The sequence below is a fragment of the Lynx canadensis genome, chromosome C2, assembly GCF_007474595.2.
Source record: "Lynx canadensis isolate LIC74 chromosome C2, mLynCan4.pri.v2, whole genome shotgun sequence".
Lineage (NCBI taxonomy): Eukaryota > Metazoa > Chordata > Mammalia > Carnivora > Felidae > Lynx > Lynx canadensis.
Window position 1 is genome coordinate 154,986,004 of NC_044311.2, and position 22,475 is coordinate 155,008,478.

At 52.1% G+C, this 22,475-nt stretch overlaps 1 protein-coding gene across 3 annotated transcripts; it reads right to left on the reverse strand.

Moving 5' to 3' along the window:
* Nucleotides 1-372: 372 nt before the first annotated feature.
* ZBTB21 (zinc finger and BTB domain containing 21) lies at nt 373-20,792 on the reverse strand. 3 transcript variants are annotated; one of them, XM_030329717.2, is made up of 3 exons: nt 20,705-20,792; nt 6,357-7,957; nt 373-5,756 (listed from the first exon to the last, which is right to left on the reverse strand). In XM_030329717.2, exons 2-3 carry the CDS (start codon nt 7,942-7,944, stop codon nt 4,762-4,764), a joined length of 2,583 nt encoding a protein of 860 aa, XP_030185577.1. In that variant the 5' UTR covers nt 7,945-7,957; nt 20,705-20,792; the 3' UTR covers nt 373-4,761. The 3 variants fall into 3 exon arrangements, with proteins under 3 accessions (XP_030185577.1, XP_030185572.1, XP_032450683.1); XM_030329712.2 differs by having other exon boundaries at nt 373-7,957; XM_032594792.1 differs by lacking the exon at nt 20,705-20,792 and adding an exon at nt 11,516-11,689 and having other exon boundaries at nt 373-7,957.
* Between the last annotated feature and the right edge of the window lie 1,683 nt (nt 20,793-22,475).

Genomic DNA, 22,475 nt, shown 5'->3' on the forward strand with positions numbered 1-22,475 from the left:
GCAGACGATGCCACAACCTGGAAGCCCTGAAAATTACTGCTGACACGTCAACCTGGAGTAAACGTGCTGTCCGTGCATTTTACCCCGTCGGCATTTCAAAAACTAACGTGAACAGCAGACGAAAAGGTAGATAGGCAAAAACTGCTGCTTATGTGGTTTAACGGTGCCGTATTTGGGGCGCCCCAGGAACTGCAGCTTCACTGCCAACCCCGTTCCACAAGCAGCCTGGACGCGCTGGGGAAACCAGAGCTCTCACAGCCCTTGGCGGCCCCTCCTGCTACTCACACAGAACGGCTTCGTCTTTACTTTCAGAAATGGATACGCTGCTGATCAAGGTCGTCAACGCCCAAAATATACCAGAGAGACCACGACTCCAAACAAAATACAGTACAAATTTATTGACTCCAATCATTCTTAGTCAAGATTTAAGCAAAGGAAACAGACGATGGAATTGGATACAGAAAAAGCAATGGATTAACATTAGATAGAAATCCTATTTTACCATGAATTTTGAGTTCCAAAAAGCTCATTCCTAAATAAAATTGAACAATGATTTAGTCTGCTAAGGCATCTGACAACAAAATACACGCAATTTGTTTATAACCACATTTGCTTAATAATAAGCATTTATTCAATGGAAAATGTTGAAGTACTGGATTAATGTCAATAAAAAATTATCACCTTTTGAAAATTAACATTAACCGAGGAGAAACTTTGTGGACAATTTGAGAACAGCACTAATAAATGATGAGGGAGTACTCAGTTATTTTCAAGATTTACAGTCAAATACTTTGGTTCCCAAATGATGGTCTCTGAAAGGAATTTAAGAAACCTGACATTCACCCATGTTTCCTCCTCCAGCAGGTAAGCACGGCTGCTCAGGGTCCCCCAGGCGCGCGGAAGAAGTGCTCGCTAGAGCACACGCAGAGAAGCACCTAGCAAGCCCGTGACAAATTATGGAGACATAAAACTTCTTAAAGTGCTAAAGCCACAAAAGAAAACCCTATGTTTTAAACTTAAAAAAAAAAAAAAAATAATAAAGCCAGTGTTAAAGAACTTACTGTATTAGCATTATTTAAATAATAATGCTTTTCACACTTATTACAAAAAAACATCAATGAGAATTCAGAAATTGACAAAACGGACTTGTAGGGTTCCAATATGAATTAGTGCAATTTATAAAGAAACCTGTTCTACATGAACTCTATTTTTGTAGTAAGAAAATTCAAATACCTTTACTTCCTAAGGTTCTGGATTCTGGTCATGTACACGCACACACACGCACACACACAGGCGCACAGAGGGAACGAAGGCCAACTTTAGACCAGTGAGTTCTTGTCTGTCCCTCACCCGCAAGGACCGCTGGCCCGTAGAGGAAGATACCCCCTGCCTCCAGGAAAGGGCATCTTCTTCTGGTCCCCCAGCTTCTACCCTCATCAACACCAATGGCTGCTGTGTGTAGATACAATCGCCACTGGTTAGTAAGAGCTGGAGTATATTATTTATTTGTTTTTAAACATTTACTCATTTTTGAGAGACAGAGTGTGAGCGGGGGAGGGGCAGAGAGAGAGGGAGACAGAATCCGAAGCAGGCTCCGGGCTCTGAGCTGTCAGCACAGAGCCCCATGCGGGGCTCGAACTCACGTAAGTAACCGTGAGATCGTGACCTCAGCTGAAGTCAGACGCTCACCTGACTGAGCCACCCAGGCGCCCTTGGAGTCTATTTTTAAAAAGGCTGTGAACGATCCACTCCAAAACAGAAAACCAAGAACCACACACATGTCCCCACAAATGCAAAATGACCTCACGGTTGAACCCTTAGTTGTGTATTTTGATAAAAATAACGAACGCACACTAGCCATAACTGGTTTTAAAGGTGAATATTCTATTAGGTTGAAATATTAACTACAAAAAACACACACCATTTGTAACCTCCACTGCTTGCTTTGATAAAGAGGTGTTTCAGGCGGCCCCTCCCGCCCTCTCCCACATAAAGAAAATGGTTCAACACAGCAAGTTCTCAGATTAACAAAGAATATATTAAAACATCTTACATTCTTTCCACAACTGCATAAAAAAAGGCATCCTGAATACTTACAAGGAATAATGAGCTTTCTACATTTTCAAAAATTAATTCTAATCAGAAAAAACATTTTCAACACTTTTATGAGCTGGAGATGTAACAAGGAAAGACCCTCTGGTCTCACACCAAGTATCTGCCTGCTGTCTGAGATCGACATTCTTAAATGAAGCGATTCACGTGTCTGTCATTACTCTGCTTCCTAACATTGAAAATAGTCACGTGAGAGGAAGCGCAGTTTACTTTCTGACCACCAAAATAAACTCTTTCTGCCTGACGCTTTGAAGGTACAGTATAAAAAGTAATAGAAAAACCAGAACTGCATTAGAAATGTTTTTGGTTCAAAATTTTATTTGAAATCTTACGCTCCTTGCCTAGACAAAAATGGGAACTAACAAGACAAAACACTGGCAATTTTCAAAGTCCAACAGATACGCTGAGCGTGTATTTAGATCAAAAATATTTTTTACTGATTAACATTATCAAAAAATCTTCAAAAATGTAGCATAGAGGTTCAAGTCCTGGGATACTGAATTTACAATGCCAAGATGATGTGTGCCGTGGAACTGTCACACGTACTCTTAACAGCCAGAAGCAGGGACTACTCTGAGGGAAACTGTCCTCTGAAGAAGTGACAGCTACCAAGGTGCTCCGAATAAGAAACGGCACATTACAAGGGGGACTCATTCAGTGAACAACAATCCATCCTGATGTTTTGCGTAAAATCCTAGGCTTTAGTTTTATCTTTCAAATGCATAGGTTTCTTCCAGAAAATATAAAGATGGCAATCGTCGGTAGCTGTGACTTCATTTTATTTGCCTTTCTCCATCAAATTTAACTAAGAACAAAAATAGGAAGCGACCACTCAAAAATACTTTGGGACTTAGGACAGTTTTCAAATGGAAAAGGAAACAGAAAGGCAAAATTTCATCCGCAATTTCTCTCATCTACAAAGTCCACTACTGTTGTATAAAAATGCTTGTGTATGGATAAAAAGTTAGGCGTGTCTTCCCTCCCGCTGGTCCGGAACGTGGGTGACGAGACCGAGGCCAGAAACCTTCTCTGTGGCAGCGGGATACAGGGAAACACTCAGCAGATGGTTTCTCAGCCACAGTCTCTTTTTTATTTGAAAGAACAGCTTGCAAAAAAAATGAATAAACTTGGGAGACTTCATCCATAGCACTACCTGACAAGGATCTCTTTTGTAATTTCAATAGTATTTCCACTTGTACGTACCTAAGTACCTGCGAGTGAGACAGTTTTCCCTTTAGAGACACCCACTGAACTCGGGTGGCCCCTCCCAAAAGCCTTTTAATTGCAACTCATACAAAATAGGAAAAAGAAGAAGAAAAAAAAAAAAAAAAAAAAAGGCAGCCCAAACCCTGTGGGCCTTATTAGGTAGCGGAAACTCATTTTGGACCCTTGATCGCGCTTTCACACAGATCCCTGAGACACTAAAAGCAGTGACTCAGAGCAGAATGATTGCACTGAGGACGTTTGACCACAATAAACTCCAACAAATTCTAACAGAAATCCTCAGGAGACAGAGGCAGGAAACCGAACGCTGTAAATACCGCCGTCGAGGGCGCCTGGAGACCGTGGTGTGGGGTTTCCCCGGCTCCCCAGCTCCGGAAGTCGATGCCAACTCCGGGCTCAGGGCCGCTGTGCCGCACGGACCCCGGGGCCTGGGATCCACGAGCGTAAATGTGAGCCCCGACCCGATCTGTTACACCAACGAGGTTAAACTCAACATCAGTGAGCGCCTCGTGCCACCTTTGTTTCCTGTCCCAAACGCGCTCGGATTTTCCCTCTGTGGCGGCGGTAAGTCAGAGGACGCCAGATGCTTCGTGTGCCCCGCGTGGTCAGAACGGAAAGCCGGGATGTGCACACGCAGCCCGGAGCGCCAGCTCTGACCACAACGCCTAGCGTCACTGAAGTTTCTGTAAACTTAGAGACCTTCTAGAAATCCTGTTTTCATTTCCTAAGTCTCCCGTCCTTAATTATATTAAGTGACCCAAGAGCAAGTTTTGTTACTTTATAAAAATCTAAGTATTACTATTGCTGATTTAAATTCCTCACAACTTTCATACAAAAGAATGTCTACGTGACCACAAAATACCAAATATTTATTGTTATCAAGTGTCAGGATAACTTATTACAGTTGAGGCTTATCATTGTTTTATTGCTAAAGTATCCTAAGATCTAAGTCAACACTGCAGACTACTCTCCCCTTCCTCCTGATATGCTGAGGACTCCAGGACATGGCTGAGGCTTAAGTAGAACTTAGGTGTCCGCTATAATCGAAAGAAATACTGAAGTAGTATTTCACGGGCTGCAAATCAGTAAAAAACCAAAACAACCTCCAGTAAAAGAGTATACTGACACCGTGGAATGAGGAACCATGCAAACAACCGGGATCGATCAAAATTTCAACATCGATGAAGTCCAGTCGTCGTGTGACCGTAAGGTCCAGAGCACGACGTAGTTTAGTTTTTCTAAGCTGAGTAAGGACTTTGCTAATTAATATCGATTTCCCTCGAGCTTCTATTCAAGCGCAACAATTTCCAACCTTTATTATTCCTTCTCTTCAAAAAATATTTTGTATCTCATGCGCGGCTCACAGTTTGGGTTGAAACCTGGGGACCGCCTCCCCTTCCGGAAGGGGCCGAAGGGGCCGGCCCTTCAGTTGTGGCTTTGTTCGTGACTCCAAAGACTGAAGGCAGTCTTGAATGTCCTGTGGCACAGTTTACACATGAACTGCCTTTTAAATGTGATTGCCGAGAGGGGCGGGGCGTGGTAGAACAGCGTGTCGGATTCCTGGGGCACAAAGAGTTTCTCGGCGGCCGGCGCGGGGTTCTCGGCCACGCCCGTCGGGCTGTCGGGCTCCAGGGGCTGGATCTTGGGCAGCGGCGGGGGCGGGGGCAGCGGGGGCGGGGACGGCGAGTTTGTGGGGACGGGGCAGGCTTCCGGGTCCTTGTGCGCCGGCTCCTCGGCGGCCTGGGACATGTGGGACTGGAAGTGGCTCCAGAGGCGGAAGTTGGTGCGGAAGGCTTTGTTGCAAACGTGGCAGATGAAGGGCTTCACGGAGCACAGCAGCTCCTGGTGCCGCTCCAGCTGCTTGTGCGCCGTGAACGTCTTGCCGCACTTCTCGCACGGCCACAGGCTGCTGTCCTTGCTGGGGCCCGCGTCCTTGGCGGCCGCGCGGGCCTCGGGCGCCTCCTCCTCGGCCTCCTCGGCGGGCTCCTCCTTGACGTGGATTTTCAGCTGCTTCGAAAGGCTGAGGTCCTCGGGGAGGCAGGAAGAGTCCTCGGAGTCGAAGTTCACCTGCTCGGAACAGTCGCTGAACGCGGCGTCGTCCTTGGCGGCCACCGCGTGGTTGGCTTTCGGAGGCTCGGCCTGGGCCTGGGGCCTGGAGGCGGCGGTCGCGTCGCCGTTGTGGTCCAGGCCGGGCAGGGAGAAGTGCTCGGCCGGCGCCATCGTGTTCTGGTTGTGGACCTCGACCTGGTGCCGCCAGATGCTGAAGGAGGACTTGAAGGTACGCATGCACTCGAGGCACGTCAGCTTCTTGTACTCACACTTGCCCTCGTGCTCCCGCTTGAGCTCGGGCGAGAAAAACCTAAGGCTGCAGTAGGGGCAAACGGTTGCGTTTCGGCACAGCCGCTCGTGGCTTCCTTGCTCTAGAAGAGAAGAGAGCTTAGCATTACAGAGGCGGCACTGGTAAACCTCCTTGTTCTCTACCGGGCTCTCCAGAGAAACATGCTCCCTGGGCTTAGCAGCTCTAGTGACGCCAACGGGCTTTTCTCCCGGGTGCATCTTTACGTGCTGCTTGAACTGCGAGAGAAAGCGATAGGCCTTTCCGCAGTAGGTGCAAACGTACGCTCCTTTGGCTCGGGACCGCAAGTTCCTCTTGATGGCTTGGGCCTGGGAGCTAGTCTGCGCCTGAAAAGCGGGCTTGCTGCGCCTCAGCTTAAAGATCAGGGCCTTCTTAATCTCTCGCTCTCTCACTATGTCAATGAGCTTTCTCTGGAACTTCTCGTCCAGCACGGCGTGTGAGCTAGAGGCCGGCGACGGGTTCCTCACCACGCCGTGCTGGGTCTGGCAGTGCGTCCACACTTTGAAGTTCGTGTGAAAGCGCTTGTGGCAGATGTCGCAAGCATAGGGCTTCTCTGGGTTGTGGTACATGTTAATGTGCCGGTGAAGGCCTGCTGTGGATCTAAAGATCTTAAGGCAATGTTTGCATTTAAACTTTTTGTTTGGTCTCGTTCCCTCCAACTCACCAAATTCCTCTTTATTCAAGTCAGAGTCTGGAAAGTCGGCATCGGGGAGAGGAGGGCTCGAGCCCTCCTCCAAGTTCTGTTCGGACACCGGAGACCCGTGCTCGCCCTCCTTTACCTTCTTAAACGGCAGTCTTCGGTCCGCCTGGAACCTCCTTTTGGCCGGGAGTCTGCTCATGTCTCTTTGGTCGTCTTCGGTCTTCAGGGAGAGGTCTCTCGTGACGGACGACGCGGCCGCCGGGTCTCCCACGGTGACTCGGATGATGTCGGAGGGGTCCGACAGCGGGCTGCGGGGCTCCGTCTTGACGCGCACCTCGGCCACAGCAGGCTCGCCCTCCCTGTCCGTGGACTGAGAGGCGCTGAAGGACCTGAGGCGGTGCGGCTGGGGCGCCGGAGTCCGCTCGTCGAGGGCTGACGCGTCGTCGCACTCTTTCACGGACGGCTTTTGAGACAGAGCACAGAACACGTTGGCGGGCACCTCCCCGGACGCTGCCGAGGGCCCCTGGGAAGACTTCAGGTCTATGGCGGGCGAGTAGACGGGAACCTGGCTGTCCATGGACAGCGAGCGCCTGAGCAGACTCTTCACCAGCGGGCCGCTTCTGTCGATGCCTTGCTTTCCGGAACCAGGGCCGCCGGACGGGACCACCAACCCCAGCTTCGAATAGTACAGCAGGTTCCTGTCTTCGCCCGGGCCGCCTCCTTTGCCGGTTTCCTTCAGCACGTAGGGGGTCTCCGACGCGCTTCGAAGAGACAGGACGGGCGGCCGTGGTCTCTTCAAGGCCAGCTCTATGGCTTTTCCTTTGGGCAGCTGGCCGCTCAGACACGGTTTCTCGTCCGTCCCCTCTCTGTCCTGCAGCGGCTTGCCAGGCGGCACCGCATTGCTCTTTGCTAAGCTGCTTCTGTGAGGGTCGTCCACAGAGCCGGGACGCTCGAGGGACTTCGCGCAGCCCACAGGGCCATCTCTGGGCCAAGTCTTTTCGGCTACTGGCGACGCGTGAGGCGCTTCCGCTGGCTTTGGGACGTGGGGCTTCCCGGTGCCGGTCTTGACCGCGAGGCCGGGGGAGGGCCGCGAGGTGTGGCTCAGGTCGGGCTGATTCTGACCGGCAGTTTTGCCTTGTGCTTCGTTTCGGCTTTGACACACGATGACACTTCTCTTCTGAGAACTGCTTTCGTCCTCTTCTATGAATATCTTCTTCCTGTTGGGACACGTTGGAAAGGGTGCCTGAGGTGTTTTCGAGACGATGTTCGTCAGAAAGGAAATCCCGAGGCTGTAGCCCAGCTCTTGGACGGCGGCGAGACTGCTTTTCTCGACAAATAAGGACGAAGAATAAATGTAGTTCAAAACATTATCAAAAGCATCGGGTTCACAAAAATCAAGTTGAAATACGGTTTGGGCCTCGTTCTCCTTATTCGTGAACAGACTCTGAAAATACTCGCTGCTGGCAGCCAAGACATTTTTATGAGCTCGAAACTTCTGGTCCCCGACGATCAGCAGCACGTCACACAGCTGCCCTTTGAGGCGCTCCTCGTTGAGCGCACTGAGGAGGGAGATGGCATGGGCCGGGTTGATGTAATGCAGCAACCCCTCCATCGCGTGGGCTTACCTGAAAGACAAAGCGCAGAATCATCATGAAACACGTGCCGAAAAGCTCCCCCTGAGACGGAAAGCTCCTCGAGGGCAGGGAACGCTAGCTGTCTTTTCCTAGGGGCCGACACTGAGCAGACCGCAGGCAGACCAAAGCTCTCCCTTAAATGCCACGGGAAACAGAAGCGAACCGGCCTCGTGGCTCCTGGAGACCAGCGATCGCTGAAGCGGAGCAGTTTTGGGACCGAAGACCGTACCACCGTCGGAAGGCTGCTGGAACTCGGCAGCTACGCAGAAAGGCACCACTTGAAATTAAAAGTCTGTTACCTAGGGTTCTTCATCCGATGCTTCGTTCTATCCCTTTTACCTCACAGAGTAAGTATGAAGTTATCAGGACTCCCGAGCCCGTAATTCGGGAAACAAAGTCAGTCTTGCTTTTGGGCATACTTATACACGACGTAAACTGTTACAACTGGGTCGCAAAGGGGTGGCCTTACCAGACCTTTAAAAATGGGCAAGAATCGGAGCGCCTGGGGGGCTCAGTCGGTTGAGCGTCTGACTTCGGCTCAGGTCATGATCTCACGGTTTGTGGGTTTGAGTCCCGCGTCAGGCTCTGTGCTGACGGCTCCCTCTCTCCGCACCTCTCCCCCCCTCTCTGTGTCTCCCTCTCTCTCCGCACCTAACCCACTTGCATTCTGTCTCTCTCTCAAAAATAAACAAACGTTAAAAATCTTTTTTTTTAAAATGGGCAAGAATCTGGGGCGTCTGGGGGGCTCAGCCGGTTAAGCATCCGACTCTTGATTTCAGCTCAGGTCACGATCCCAGGGTCATGGGATCGGGCCCCACGTCTGGCTCCTTGCCGAGTGTGGAGCCTGCATAAGATTCCCCCTCTTTCTCCACCCGCCCCTCCCTCATGCGTATGCACGCTCACGCACTCTAAAAAAATTTTAAAAGGCAAGAATCTGTAAAGAGGTAAAAAAGTCACTTACTGATCACTACCGTATCAGTGCTTAACAATGGTTAGAAATGTTAAACAACAGAAGAGCTTGGGTTCTGTCTTATGTTAAACACCCTACCGTCTCCCGAATACAATTTTCTTATCAAATCACATTTTCGACAGCAGCACAGAGGAAACTCTGGCCTGATCTAAACTTCATTACTACTAATTTTAAGTTAAAAGGTCTGGATTCAGATCTCTCTGCAACTCTCTAACAACCTAAAGGTGAGACGAGAAAAGGCCTAGCGGCTGGGCGCATGTTCGGGCAGAGACACGGGGTGAGAGGCCACCTCCTTCCTGGCGGTCGGCTAGCCCCTCTGAGCACCAGGTCCTTCACGTGAAACATGGGGGACTGTGCCCTTCTTTAGGGCTGTTGCGAAGGTTACATGAGCTAGCATCTCATACACGGTAACCATTTAATTCAGTGTCAAAGAAAAGGGCCCATATTTGCACCACCCATGCTATCGATGAAGGGAAAACCATTTCATACGCAGACAACGCAATCAAAGCTGACCCTTCACTTGGGCTTCTGTCACTGTAACACCTCTGTGGTTTGACTGCAGTGTCTTCTGTAAAACAGTTATGATTTACAGATGCTGGCGAGGATGTGGAGAAACGGGAACCCTCCTGCACAACTGGTGGGAATGCAAACCGGTGCAGCCGCTCTGGAAACAGTGTGGAGGTTCCCCAAAAAATTAAAAATAGAACTACCTTATGACCCAGCAGTTGCACTGCTAGGAATTTACCCAAGGGATACAGGAGTGCTGATGCACAGGGGCACATGTACCCCAATGTTTACCGCAGCACTTTCAACAACAGCCAAATTATGGAAAGAGCCCAAATGTCCATCGTCTGCCGAATGGATAAAGAAGATGTGGTTTATACATACAATGGAATACTACTTGGCAACGAGGAAGAATGAAATCCTGCCGTTTGCAACAATGTGGACGGAACTGGAAGGAATTATGCTGAGTGAAATAAGTCAGTCGGAGAAAGATATCCTATGTTTTCACTGACATGTGGATCTTGAGAAACTTAACAGAAGAGCATGGGGGAAGGGAAGGGGAAAAAAAAATAGTTACAAACAGAGAGGGAGGGAGGGAAACTATGAGACTCTTAAATACAGAGAACAAACTGAGGGTTGATGGGGGCTGGGAGAGGGGAAAATGGGTGATGGACACTGAGGAGGGCACTTTTGGGGATGAGCACTGGGTGTTGCATGTAAGCCAATCTGACAATAAATTATATTCATAAAGATAAATAAAATAGTATGATTTGGGGCACCTGGGTGGCTCAGTAGGTTAAGCGTCCAACTTCGGCTCAGGTCACGATCTCACGGTTCGTGAGTTTGAACTCTACGTCGGGCTCTGTGCTGACAGCTCGGAGCCTGGAGCCTGCTTCGGATTCTGGTCTCCCTCTCTCTCTGGCCCTCCCTCACTCGTGCTCTGTCTCCCTCTCTCTCAAAAATAAATGAACATTAAAAAAATTTAAAAAAAATAGTTAATGCATTTATTTTTGAATGGATTCAGAGTAACTCGGATTGTTTGTGACCGCTTCATCATTCTGCAGGGGGCAGGTTGTAAATGTACCAAACCTGGCACGCAGCACACTGGCAAGTTCTCCTCTGGTTTCAAAGGATCAGCCTCTGCTGGTCAACCAGCATGGGGGCTCCTCAGAAGAGCCCACAGAGAGTTTGCTGGGCCCCCAACCTGGACTCCGTGAACACGGCATACAACTGCTTTACCACTGTTCTGACTCCTTATGGTGCTGGCTCAATATAAGGGACTCAGAGACGTGCCTGCTTCCAGAGATGGTGCCTGGTAAGCAGCTTGTCCCCAAACACATGCTTTGGCCAGAGTGTACGGAGTTTCCGTTCATTGCTGCCTTCCAACGTTCTGTATCAACGGCAAATTTTAATTCCTCTATCTGTGACTGCTTGATAGAGACATCTCCCTTCCTCTTTTCTGTTAGCCATTTTAATTTCTTCCCTAATCCTACTGTCGTGTCTTAACATCATGCATTTATTTACACAGACCCTTGTCATCTTTCACAAAGGTCAGCACAAAAAGAAAGAAACTTGTAATGCCACACTTACCAACTCAGCTATGCAACGAACACGGTCTTTAGCGCTAATAGTTTTTGAGAAACCTAGCTCAGAAAAGCAACAGACGCAGCATTAAAAGCACGGATAAGTATGTTTCAAAAGCGTTTCTTAAACTCAATTTAGTGGTTTGAAACCAGCAATTAAAAACAGATAAAACGACGGGGACAGAGTAGAAAATGTCCGTGTGGCTCAAACACAGCAAGGCTGCGATCTCCTGACACCTGTGTTTGTCTCACGTGCTCACATCCAGAGACGTAAGCATGTGCGATGTGCTCCTTCCCGCGAGTCCGGGCCAAGACAGGGCTCCGGGCTGGTCAGTCTCTGGGGCTCAGTTTCCCCCACTGCAAAATAAGGATAACAGCGGCTGCCACACCATGCGGTCGTGCGGATTAAAGGAGAAAACGGTGCTGCCGTTTACGGAGCACCTACAGCACACTGCAAACTGCCAGAGCTCCACAAATCAGTCATTCACTCACTCGACAAAATGTCACTTGAGAAGGTCTGAAGGAGGCAAGGAGCCATGGCAGTCACCGAGGGAAGGGCAGCGCGAGCGGCACGGGGCGCAAGAGGCCGCAGGGCTGGAGCAGGGAGCCGCCGACTGCAGGGCTGAGCGAACCGCAGGCAAACTGAGCTTTCTGCCAGAAGTGAAACAGAGAGTCGCTCCAAGATTCTGGGCAGAAAAACGACAATGACTTGAGTTACGTTTCAAAAGGATCCCTCCGGCTACATTGTCGAGAAGAGAGCACGGAAGACAGGAAAGGTAGAAGCTGGGAGGCCAGCTGGGAGCCCGCAGCAAGGAGGCAGGGGACAGGTGACGGCAGCCTGGACCAGCTGGCAGCCTGCAGCAGTGACCCAGGGGAGACAGGACGGTGGGGGAGCAGGCTGGGAGCAGGGGAGCCAAGGCAGTTAGTTACTAGGACGTCTAATGGATTGACTGTAGAGGGTAAGAAGGCGAGGAATTAAAGAAAGCTCCACGAATCCTACCAGAACAGCTGGAAGGGTGTCCTTACCGGAGATGAAGTTTGATAGAAAAATTGGCTCAGGCTTTTTCAGGAATTCAGTCTGATTTTCCAAACGTGAGCACACACCTGTTGCCGAGTGTGCCTTCTACGGGCGCCCCTTCTCGCTCCTCGTTCCCTACGACCTCCTGTGCTTCCTGGGATCACTTCCCAAGCAAACATCCACTCTGCATTCCCGTCTCACGGTCTGCTCGTGGGGGAATCCAAACTTAGACACCCAGGGATGAAACCACAGGCACAGGCTGAAGGGCTGGGTGAGGACGAAACCACGGGAGACTTCCATGTTCCTGGCCGTGCGGCAACTGCGACCCCACACCGTCCGTCCCCCACCACTGCACGCCACAAACGACGCTGTTCAAAAAAGTGTCCTTCTTTTGCTTTTCTCAAATGATCGTGATCGCTGTTTTTGTTCCAAGTCCCTACTTCTAATCCCTTGAACCACGGGCTCCTATACTCTTTGAGCGAAAACGTTCGGGAATTAGGAAAAGAATAAGTCACTCAGAGTGAGGCCTTAAGAGAAAGAGTCGCTGTCCCCGTAAACTGCTTAAACCATTCATTTGGCTACAGCCCCATTTAGAGCCCCCCACGAGACCACCGGCTCGGAAAGTGGCCGGGCACGCGCAGTCCTGGCACGCAGTGCGGGACGCAGCCGCGGCATCTCCTGTCCCACTGCCCCGAGCGCTAATGGACACCCGCGAGTGGCTCGGATTCGTGTGCCTGCTCTGCCACACGTGGCGTCCACATGGCGTCAACATGTTTACGCCTTAACTGTGTACCTACAGCAACCCTGGGACGTGGGTACTCGGTTATTTTAGAGACGAGGAAACAGGCCCAGAGGGGCAGTAACTTGGTCCAGGTCACGCGCACAATAAACAGCCGAGCAGGACTCACACCAGGTGACCTGGCTCCAGGGGCCACGCTCTTTAACCCCTACGGCACTCCTGTCGCTAGTTTCCTCCCTTAATTCCCATGCTAACATCTGAGCTGGGCACTGTGCAAACCCCTGTCCTGTACAAACGAGGACACGGAGGCACTGAGAAGTCACGCACTGTACCTAAGGTGACTCAGTGAGAAGCAGGGCCAGCTGGGAGTCGGGTCCCAGAGCCTGGACTCCGTCATCACATTACCCGCTTCTCCTAGCCCGGTGCGTGTCCAGGATGTACTGGGCCCGGCTAGACGCGGAGGACGGAGGCCTGAGACGCGTGGTCCCGTCTGAAAGACCTGTGTGGGACCAGGACAGGTCAGTCCGTCACCACGCATCAGCGTGCTGAGCACCACGCAGGACGGGGGCGGCGGTCCGGACGCGGTGCAGGTGCAGCCGAGAGGGAGGGCAGGGAAGGCATTCTACAGAACGAGCAGGAGTCAGAAACCTGGGAGGAGTCAGGCAGGATGCATGAAGGGCATTTCAAGGACAGCAGACAGAGCGCGTGGCTGGAGCACAGGCTGCCCGCAGGGAAGGCGGGTGATGGGGCTGCAGAGGGGAAGGAGGCACGAGGGCCCCGAGGGCTAAACGAAGACCAGTCAAGATCCTAAGAGGAGCCGGATCCCTTCTGTCCTGTCCAGCGGCCCGGGACAAAGCCTTGAGATGTGTGCAGCGCGGGCCCCTCACCTGCCGGCTGAAGACCTTGCTTTTACCTTTGTAATTACTGAAACTCAAGATCGATGGGCCCTTTCCCGGTCTAGCTGCAAACAATTAACAATTTGGAGTTTTGTGTTTTAAGGACAGTACGTATATTCATTTACACCCTGTTTAACAACGTGACTGAAAATATAAAATGCTCCATTAGGAATGCAGGCAAAAGGGGTGTGGAAATCACAGCTGCTGAATTTCCTGAGATAACCCAGCCAGACCCTTTGTGGCTGGTGGGTGTGCGGACTGAATGTCCAAACCCCTTTGCTTTTTCAGCTCTTCAGCCCTCGTAAGGCCAGCTTTGCTGCTGAACGGACTGCCTCCTCCACGAATCTGCGGGCTCATCAGACTCCAACCTCTCACATACGTTTTAATTATGAACGACCAGGACCTCGGACTCACTGAAGACAGCGCATCACAAATCTGAAAGCTCTTAACATGTAAATGCACACTGCCACCGTCCACCCCCACGCCCTTCCCATGGCTTATCTCCACCTGACTCATCGGTGAAGAGTTCCTGCTATCACTTTAGTCATAGTGAAAACCTGGCGCTCTTGAAAGGAAAGTGGGTGAAATGTGGACGAAAAGAGCCGTTTCTGATGGACGGAAAGAGCTGAGTGGAAATCCCCCAAGGAAAACCAGATTCTGAAATAGGGCTGGCTCGCTTACCACTTGGATCCTCGCACACAAAAATCTTCCCAAACTCTGCCTGAACTGTTCCTATTTCATGCGGTTTCCTGCAATTTCAAAATGAGAATCTTTATGCTTAACAATTCATGGAAGTCCCAGCTCCTGGAAAAGACGTTCGAATCAGTTGGTCTCCAGTCCTGGCTCTGCCACTGATCAGGTATATAACCTGGTAAAGGTCACTTGACCTTCCTGAGTAGTAGCTTCCTTAACCTGTGAAGTGGGGCTAACCCTGCTTACCACGTGGGAGTTTTCTGATCAACAGAAGACACACTATGTTCGCAAGCTCCCACTGTATGTAGTGCTTCTACACGGCAAGCAGGCATTTTACTTCCTTTGTCTCTTCTCTTCCTGAATGTATGTGGTCCCTAGTGTTATAAAGAGCCGCTGGCCTGTTGTCCAATAGCTCACGTTCCCACGGGAGGACAGAGACATACAAAATTAAACAGTGTGAGGGATGCAAACAGTGCTACAAGAACACCGATTTCAGGAAGCACTTAATTTGGCCGGGAGGTGGGAGGGTGGGTGGGCGCACAGTGGGGACATCAGAGAAGACCTGGGACTCACCGCTCGACTATCGGAACTGCAAAGGTTCCGTTCTTCCCGTTTTTACTACAGATACTTTTCAGAAACACACATCTGATTGCGTCAGGGCTTTAAACCCCTTATGGGGCGGGGAATCCAAGTTCCAACTCCCCAGCATGGCTACAAAGCACTCTGCAACTGAACTGCAGAAAATGATTTCATACCAATACCTCAGATTCCCTAGGTACTAAATGCCACGAGAAGCGGGGATTCGTATCTTAATAGAAATTGATTCAATGCAAATAATTTCCTCTTTATACCAATATTAGCGGAAGGAATTAAGATTGTTAAGGGGATGGAGGGAAGGTAGATGATTTTGGAAGACAGCATTCTTGTGACGTGGACAGAAGACAGCAAAGCACAACAAAGCCCTGGCATAATGGGCACCAGGAGGTGAATGAGGGGCCCAGGAAGGGAGAGGGGAAGGGACCCAGATAGCCCACTGATGTTCACGTTTTGGAGACTAAAACTCAGGCTGGTGTCAGAGCTAAGATACATTACGAATCAAATTCCCTGCTGGACTAGCCCATAAGAGCCTCGGTACCAGTTCTATAGGAAAAGGTCTGTTTACATCCACGCCTGAACCGAACTCTGGGCGCACGGTCCCTCGGAGCGTTGGGGACCGCTTCCACAGTCCCAACCATTACAGCAGAGAAGAGAAGAAATGCACGTGACACAAAGCAAACAGTCAGAAGAGCAAAGCGTCTACGCTTGACTCTGGAACACGAGCACACACGTACCACGCAGCCCCGAACCTTCGCCGCTGGATTTGGGCCTGACTCCCCACGAGATTTTATTACTCGAAGGAGACCAGAAGTGCTCTCAGTTGGCTGTTATCACTCCCTCGGTGACAAGACAGGTGTCAGAAATCCTCCAAAGCGCCTCAGATTGCAGAGCCAGCCTTACTTAATCCGACCCTTCCCGGGCAGGAGTGCCGCTCCCCTGGGGCCCCCGTCACCCTGTCTTCAGTCTCCCGGGGAGGGGCTGGCTCCGGCTGAGCACGTGCTCCCTTCCACAGCACAGCTCCGGCCCGTGCGGGGCACCTCGGTCGGCGAGCAGCCTGCCTGCTTCTGCTTGGGCCTCCTGCTGGAAGAGGCCCGGCCCTGGGTTTGGCTTTGAAGACCACCCCCCCCGCCCCCCGCCCCCCGCCCCCCCTCGCCCCAGTGAGTGAGTGTGCTGTGCTGCTCTGTCCCAGCTCACGGGTAGGCACGCAACCAAAGCCAAGCAGATCAGAAACTTTCTGTCTGGAATACGGGCCTGCGAAAACCAATAAAGGCAGCAAATGAGTGGAGAGGATTTAGCGCAGCAGTGACCTAAAAATGCAGTGTGCCAGTGCCCACTATGCCCATTCCAGCCAGTTACCTTCGTTTCCGTACTTCCTGGCCCAATTCTTTAGCTTTTTCTTAAACCTCTGGAGCAATCCTGCATCTTTACAATAAATTCCTTGTTCTACTCAAGCTAGCCTGTCAGTTTCTGTTCTTATTCTTAAAGGACCCGAACTGATACATTTCCAAGTGTTACTCACTCTTCCTGCCGCACTCTCCAAGTCCATCCTTTACAACCCTGCTGCTGCACGGAGCTTCCTAAAACGAAGCTTCAAGCATCCATCAGGCATACACGTAGCTACTGCTACTACTGATTTATTTACTGAGCTCTTAGTATGTGCAAGGCGTGTTTAGACATGCCCGAAATATGGGCGCACGAAACAGATGAGGCCTCCGAATTCTAGTGGGGTAAATCAGATAATGAGCAAGGAAACAAATGAAAAAGGTAACTTCAGATTACGCTATAATGTTAGTAAACGGGGGGCCATACCTGGGTGGAGAAACGGGGTTTGGAGAGGGAGTCTAAGAAATGCCTCGTGTGACATTTTAGCTGAGACCTACAAGTTGGGTGAAAATACGTAATGACAAAAACAATGGTTATCTGTGAAAACACAGAAATTTAAAAACACAGACTCTATAGCTCTGTAAATCTGGTTTCAAACCACTTTTTACATTTTCTTTCCCTTCATTATTCCCGTGTGACAACTTCCTGCTTCAGATGCTGTGTCTCTGAGACAGAACCCGAGTGTCCTGCTTCCTCCACTACCAGATCTGAAATGTCCAAGGCACCCCGTGGAACCTTCCCCCGCATGCGACTCAGCTGAACATTAATCATCTTTCAAAGCTCAGCTCAAGTCCAATCACTCCATTAAGCCTTTGTCATGGGCTGGACTGTGTCCCCCTCTCTGTGCCCCGTCACACACTCAAGTCCTAACCCTCAGAACCTCCAAATGCAAGCAGATCTGGAGATAGTCTTTTTTTTTTTTTTTTTAAATTCTGAGAGAGACAGCACAAGCAGGGGAGGTGGGGGAGGGAGTGAGGGGGGAGAGGAAGGGAGGGGGGAGAGGGAGGGAGAAGAGGGGGGAGAGGGAGGGAGAAGAGGGGAGGGAATCCCAAGCAGGTTCTGAGCTGCCAGCACAGAGACCCATGCGGGGCTTGAACTCAGGAAATTGTGAGATCATGACCTGAGCAGAAATCAAGACTCAGATGCTTAGACGACTGAGCCACCCAGGTGCCCCTGGAGACAGAGTCTTTAAAGGGCTCATCAAGTTTTAGTAAGGACGTTAAGGTGGACCCTAATCCAATCTGACTGGTATCCCTCCAAGGGGAGAGGAGGACAGGAGCACGTGAAGGCAGAGAGAACATGGCCCTCTACACACCAAGGAGAAAGGCCTCAGGAGAAACCAACCCTGCCCAAACCTTGATCTTGGACTTCTAGGCTCCAGAACTGTGAGGAGATAAATTGCTACTAAGCCCCCCAGTCTGTGGTACTTTGTTTGGCAGCCTTAGCTAAGGAATATACGTTCCTTGACCACTTCGGTTTATGAGCAAATACCTTTCAACTCCTGTATTACAGTCGCACCATTTACATAACGTTTACTTGGTTTGTCTCCCCAACAGAACGGTAAGCTTATGGAAGGACTAAAAACCTATTTAATAGATCCTGATACCCTTCACAATGGCCAACATAACTCCTTGCACAGTAATATTTGTTGATTTTTCTGTACTCTGACAATCCAACTACAGGCAGGAGTGGAAACTGTGCCTTGTATTTGTTTTCCTAAAGTAAAGCCGGTCCCATCACAGCCTTTTAGAAGGCTACATAGATTTTCCCGTTGCTTCCTAGATAAAATCCAAACTCCACAGACTGGCATACAAGCTTGTTCATGTTCTGGCCATACTTTTTCTTTCCACCTCCCTCTGGACACTCCTTACCACCCCCCCTACAAACCTGTGCACCCAATTTTCACCACCTGACACACCTTTCCAAGTTCCCTTGGCCAGCCTTCCCAGAGAGATCGAGCTCAAATGTCACGGTCTCGGGGCGCCTGGGTGGCGCAGTTGGTTAAGCGTCCGACTTCAGCCAGGTCATGATCTCGCGGTCCGTGAGTTCGAGCCCCGCGTCAGGCTCTGGGCTGATGGCTCGGAGCCTGGAGCCTGTTTCTGATTCTGTGTCTCCCTCTCTCTCTGCCCCTCCCCCGTTCATGCTCTGTCTCTCTCTGTCCCAAAAATAAATAAACGTTGAAAAAAAAAATTTTTTTTAAATAAAAAAAAAAAAATGTCACAGTCTCTACAAAGCTCCGGTTGCTGTGCCCGTAGCCCGTGGCCCAGTCCTACCTGAACTGCCACAATACTCCATCCACATCTTCTGTGGTTAACACAACTATTTGGAATGATCTGTGTATCCCTAACGCTCAGCACAGACCTGGCAAGCATCTCCCGGGTAAAGAGAGAAATCCATCCGTACACTCCAGGTTCAAGTCCCGCACCCGCTCACCTTCACTGCTCCAGCATCTGCTAGAGCTTAGCACGTTGGCAGCCCTGCTTCTCGCATGAGCTCTCGGGGCTTGAAGGCCCCCTGGACGAGGACGGCCAAACCCGCATCTCTGCTCAGACTTGCCCTTGGGCCCACGGGGCTCACTGAACACTTACTTCCATCACAGCACAACCCACGTGCCCGGGGCAGTCCTCACGCCCCCCCCCCCCCCGACCCTACCCCACATCTGCTTGTCCTCACACGTTCCTTATTTGGTTAGGTATGCTGACAACCACCAGGTCTCCCAAACCGGAAACCTCTCTCCTCTGCAGCCCATCACCGGGACCTGGCAAACCTCGCCGGTAAACAGCTCTAGAATCAGCTTTGGGGACCACGAGAATTGTCCCTTCAGTCATCCCCTGCTCACCCAGAGACTCCCTGGTTACACATCCCCTGCCATAAACACTGTTAAGATTCCTGAAGGACTGGGGTTCTATCCTTTCCACTGTTCACCGCACACAACGAAGTGCATGCCACCTTCAAGAGCGTTGAATGAAATGAATGAAACATGACGTTACTTTCACGCAGACCAGTGCCCCCATGTCCACTTTCTTTCTGTTCTTTCACATCTAGGAATACTTAAATTAAACAGTAATGACAATTAGACGTTAGAGGTGGAAGAGGTTATTTACTCCAAGCATCCGAGGGGAGAAGAGCTGCCAATGGAAAATCCAAAACGGATCAACCCGCTTTGTCTTTTTAAACGAGGTGCACAGACCACAATGCAGGCCCCTTACTGATGACTCGGGGTCATCATCATGGCAATCGCTGGACTATGTTGTAATACAGTGAGGCCCTCAGATGCCAGAGGGGAGCTCCTGCACTACAAGACCCCAGGAGGCTGTACTACGCGGGGGGGTCTGATTAACCTCTGCCCTCATCGACCCCCGTCTGGCAATCCCGAGGGAGAACCAGTCTCTGAAAACACCCCACCTCCAAACGTGCCGCTCAAGTGACATTCTCCAGAACCACGCAGCCCTGTGAAGGGCTCGTGCCGAGGGGCTCCCCCACGCTCCAGGCGTCTACAGGGCGCTACTGAACTTGGTCGACCTAAGCGGTCCGGGCGAGAACACACGAAAAGATCACGGGGATTCCCGCCGGCGGAGGTCTCTGGGCCGGGCTCTCCAGAACCGCTGGTCCCAGCCCACCCCCCTCCTCCCCACCGCCTCCGGCCGCAGATTTCGGCCGGGGCCTGTCTCGAGTGGGAAACCACCCGCAACGGAGCAGAAACAGGTCCCCCAGGGGCTCTGGAGGGAAACGAGGGCGCTCCGGGGTCCACGCGTCCGGCAGAGGGCCGGCCAAGGAGGCGGGCTGGGGCGGGGCCGGCAAAGTCCACCCGGGCCACTGGCTGGTTTCGCCTGCGGTCGCCGGGAGGGACCCAGGGGCTACGGGGCGCTGGCCACGGCAGGTGCGGGGGTCCCACTGCCCCCAGCTCCCGCGCACACTCGCGCCCCCCGCCCGTCCCCACGCCTGCACGGGACTGCGAGCACGTGCCCTCAGCCCGGAAGGCGTCCCAACCGCTCCGCGCAGGTGCGCGCGCCAGGGCCGGGCACGTCCGGCCCAGGGGGCACCTGGCCGGGCGAGGGAAGACCAGCCGGGGATGGAGCGTGCGCAGTGGCGAGGGCGAGGCCAAGTGCGGGCAAGGAGCATGCGCAGTGTGAAGGCACAATGGGCTACGTGGGAGCCTGGGGCATGCTCGGTGAGAGCCCGGACCCGGCGCACGCGCAGAAGCGCTCGGAACCCGCAACCCGCTGGTGGAGAGAAAAAAGAGGAGAGAAATCACCTCAGAGTTACGTCAGGAAAGGCCGCGTTTTGCGAGGAGGCTGTGGCCTCCCGCGGGGCCCCGCAGTTCTTCTAGGGCGAGGGGCGTGACAGTTACTCACCGGTCTCCAGCCCCGAGGCAGACGCCGGGCCCCTTTCCGCTCACACTCGGCTCGCGCGCGCCGCAGCCGCCGCTGCCGCTGTGATTCCATCCATCTTGAATTTGACGTCATCCCACACCAGGGATGAGGTCATCGCAGGCAGCGCTCGTCACGTGCGCGGCGCTGTGATTGGGCGGCTGGCCCCGGGGGGCGGGGCGAGGGAGGTGCGCCGCGCCGGGGGCGGGCGAGGGCGGGCCTGACTGGAGCGCCGCGGGCGTCCGCGTCCTTCCGCGCCCCGCGCGCGCCTTCCGCCTGGCGTTCCGCGTCCGCCCGCGCCCTTCGAGCGCCTGCTCCGCGCCGGCCCCGCGGCTTCCCCGGCTCGGGGCGCCGTTCCGCTGCGGGCCGCTCTGAGGCTGCGGAGGGAGCGGGAGGCGACTCGCCGCGGTCGTTCGCCTCTTTCGGCCCGCGCGGCGCCGCGGCGCCGCGGCGCCGCCGCACGACCCTCGGGGGCCGGTCCTCAGGCCGGGGACGCTCGGCGCGCGGCGTCTCCGTCGGGGCTTCCGCCGCGCCCGCGCTCGGCGGCCTGCGCGGAGGTGCGCGGGGTGCGGGGTTTGCAGAGCTGACCTTGATCGCCCACCTGTGCCCCAGCCGCCGCCCGTGCTGCGCTGCAGGGACCGCCCGGGAGTGAGCGGGGGACGGGGCTCCCGGTCGGTCCTGCGCTAGCGGAGGAGGATGCTGCCCTGGTCGCCAGCTTCACGTGGCTTCTGCTTGTCATTGCGTGGCCACAGACCGCCTGCAGCCCCAGTCGGTATTAAGTGATCGCTCTGCACCTAACTCCGTTCCTCCCACGTCAGTGCCCATGTCAATTCGTTTTCTTGCACGAATGTTGTAATTGGGAGGCTCACTTCACTCGCAATCTGGACCAGAAATTTGTTACGACAATTGCCCAACTCTAAACACTAGCTCTAAAGAAATGTTCTGTTAGGCAAGCTCAAGATCAGTCTGGTGTATTCCCCAAAGCCAGAGGGGAGGAGATTGCAAGGTGGGGGAAGGTTGCCTTCTAAAGCGGTAATGTCAGGACAGACTTAAATTCTGGAATTTAAGTCGTGGTTAATACCAGGGCACCTGGGTGACTTATTAAGCCTCCGACTTTCGGCTCAGGTCATGATCTCATGGTTCATGAGTTTGAGCCCTGTGGTAGGTTCTGTGCTGATAGCTCATAGTCTAGATCCTGCTTGGGATTCTGTGTCTCTCTCTCCCTGTCCCTCCCCTGCTAGCACCCTATCTCTCTCTCTCTCACTCAAACATAAACATTAAAATAATATTTTTATGGTTTTTTTTTTATTTTTTTAAATGTTTGTTTTAGAGACAGACAGCACAAGTGGGGGAGGGGCAGAGAGAGCTGGAGACAAAATCTGCAGCAGGCTCCAGGCTCCGAGCTGTGAGCACAGAGCCTGATGCCGGCCTGGAACCCAGAACCATGAGATCATGACCTGAGCTGAAGTCGGACACTCAACCGACTGAGCCATCCAGGCGCCCCTAAAATAATATTTTTAAATAAAAAAAAAAATCATGGTTAATACTTTTAAAATGTCTGTTAATCTTTTAATGTAATTTTTCATTTTTTTATTAAAAAATTTCTAATATTTATTTTTGAGAGAGAGACAAGAGTGTGAGCAGCGGAGGGGCAGAGAGGGAGACACAGAATCCAAAGCAGGCTCCAGGCTCCGTGCTGTCAGCCCAGAGCCAGACTCGGGGCTTGAACCCACAAACAGATCATGACCTGAGCTGA

Excerpts from the sequence above, each read along its gene's own strand:
- ZBTB21 (XM_030329712.2), bottom strand. The coding sequence starts at position 7,944 with ATGGAGGGGTTGCTGCATTACATCAACCCGGCCCATGCCATCTCCCTC.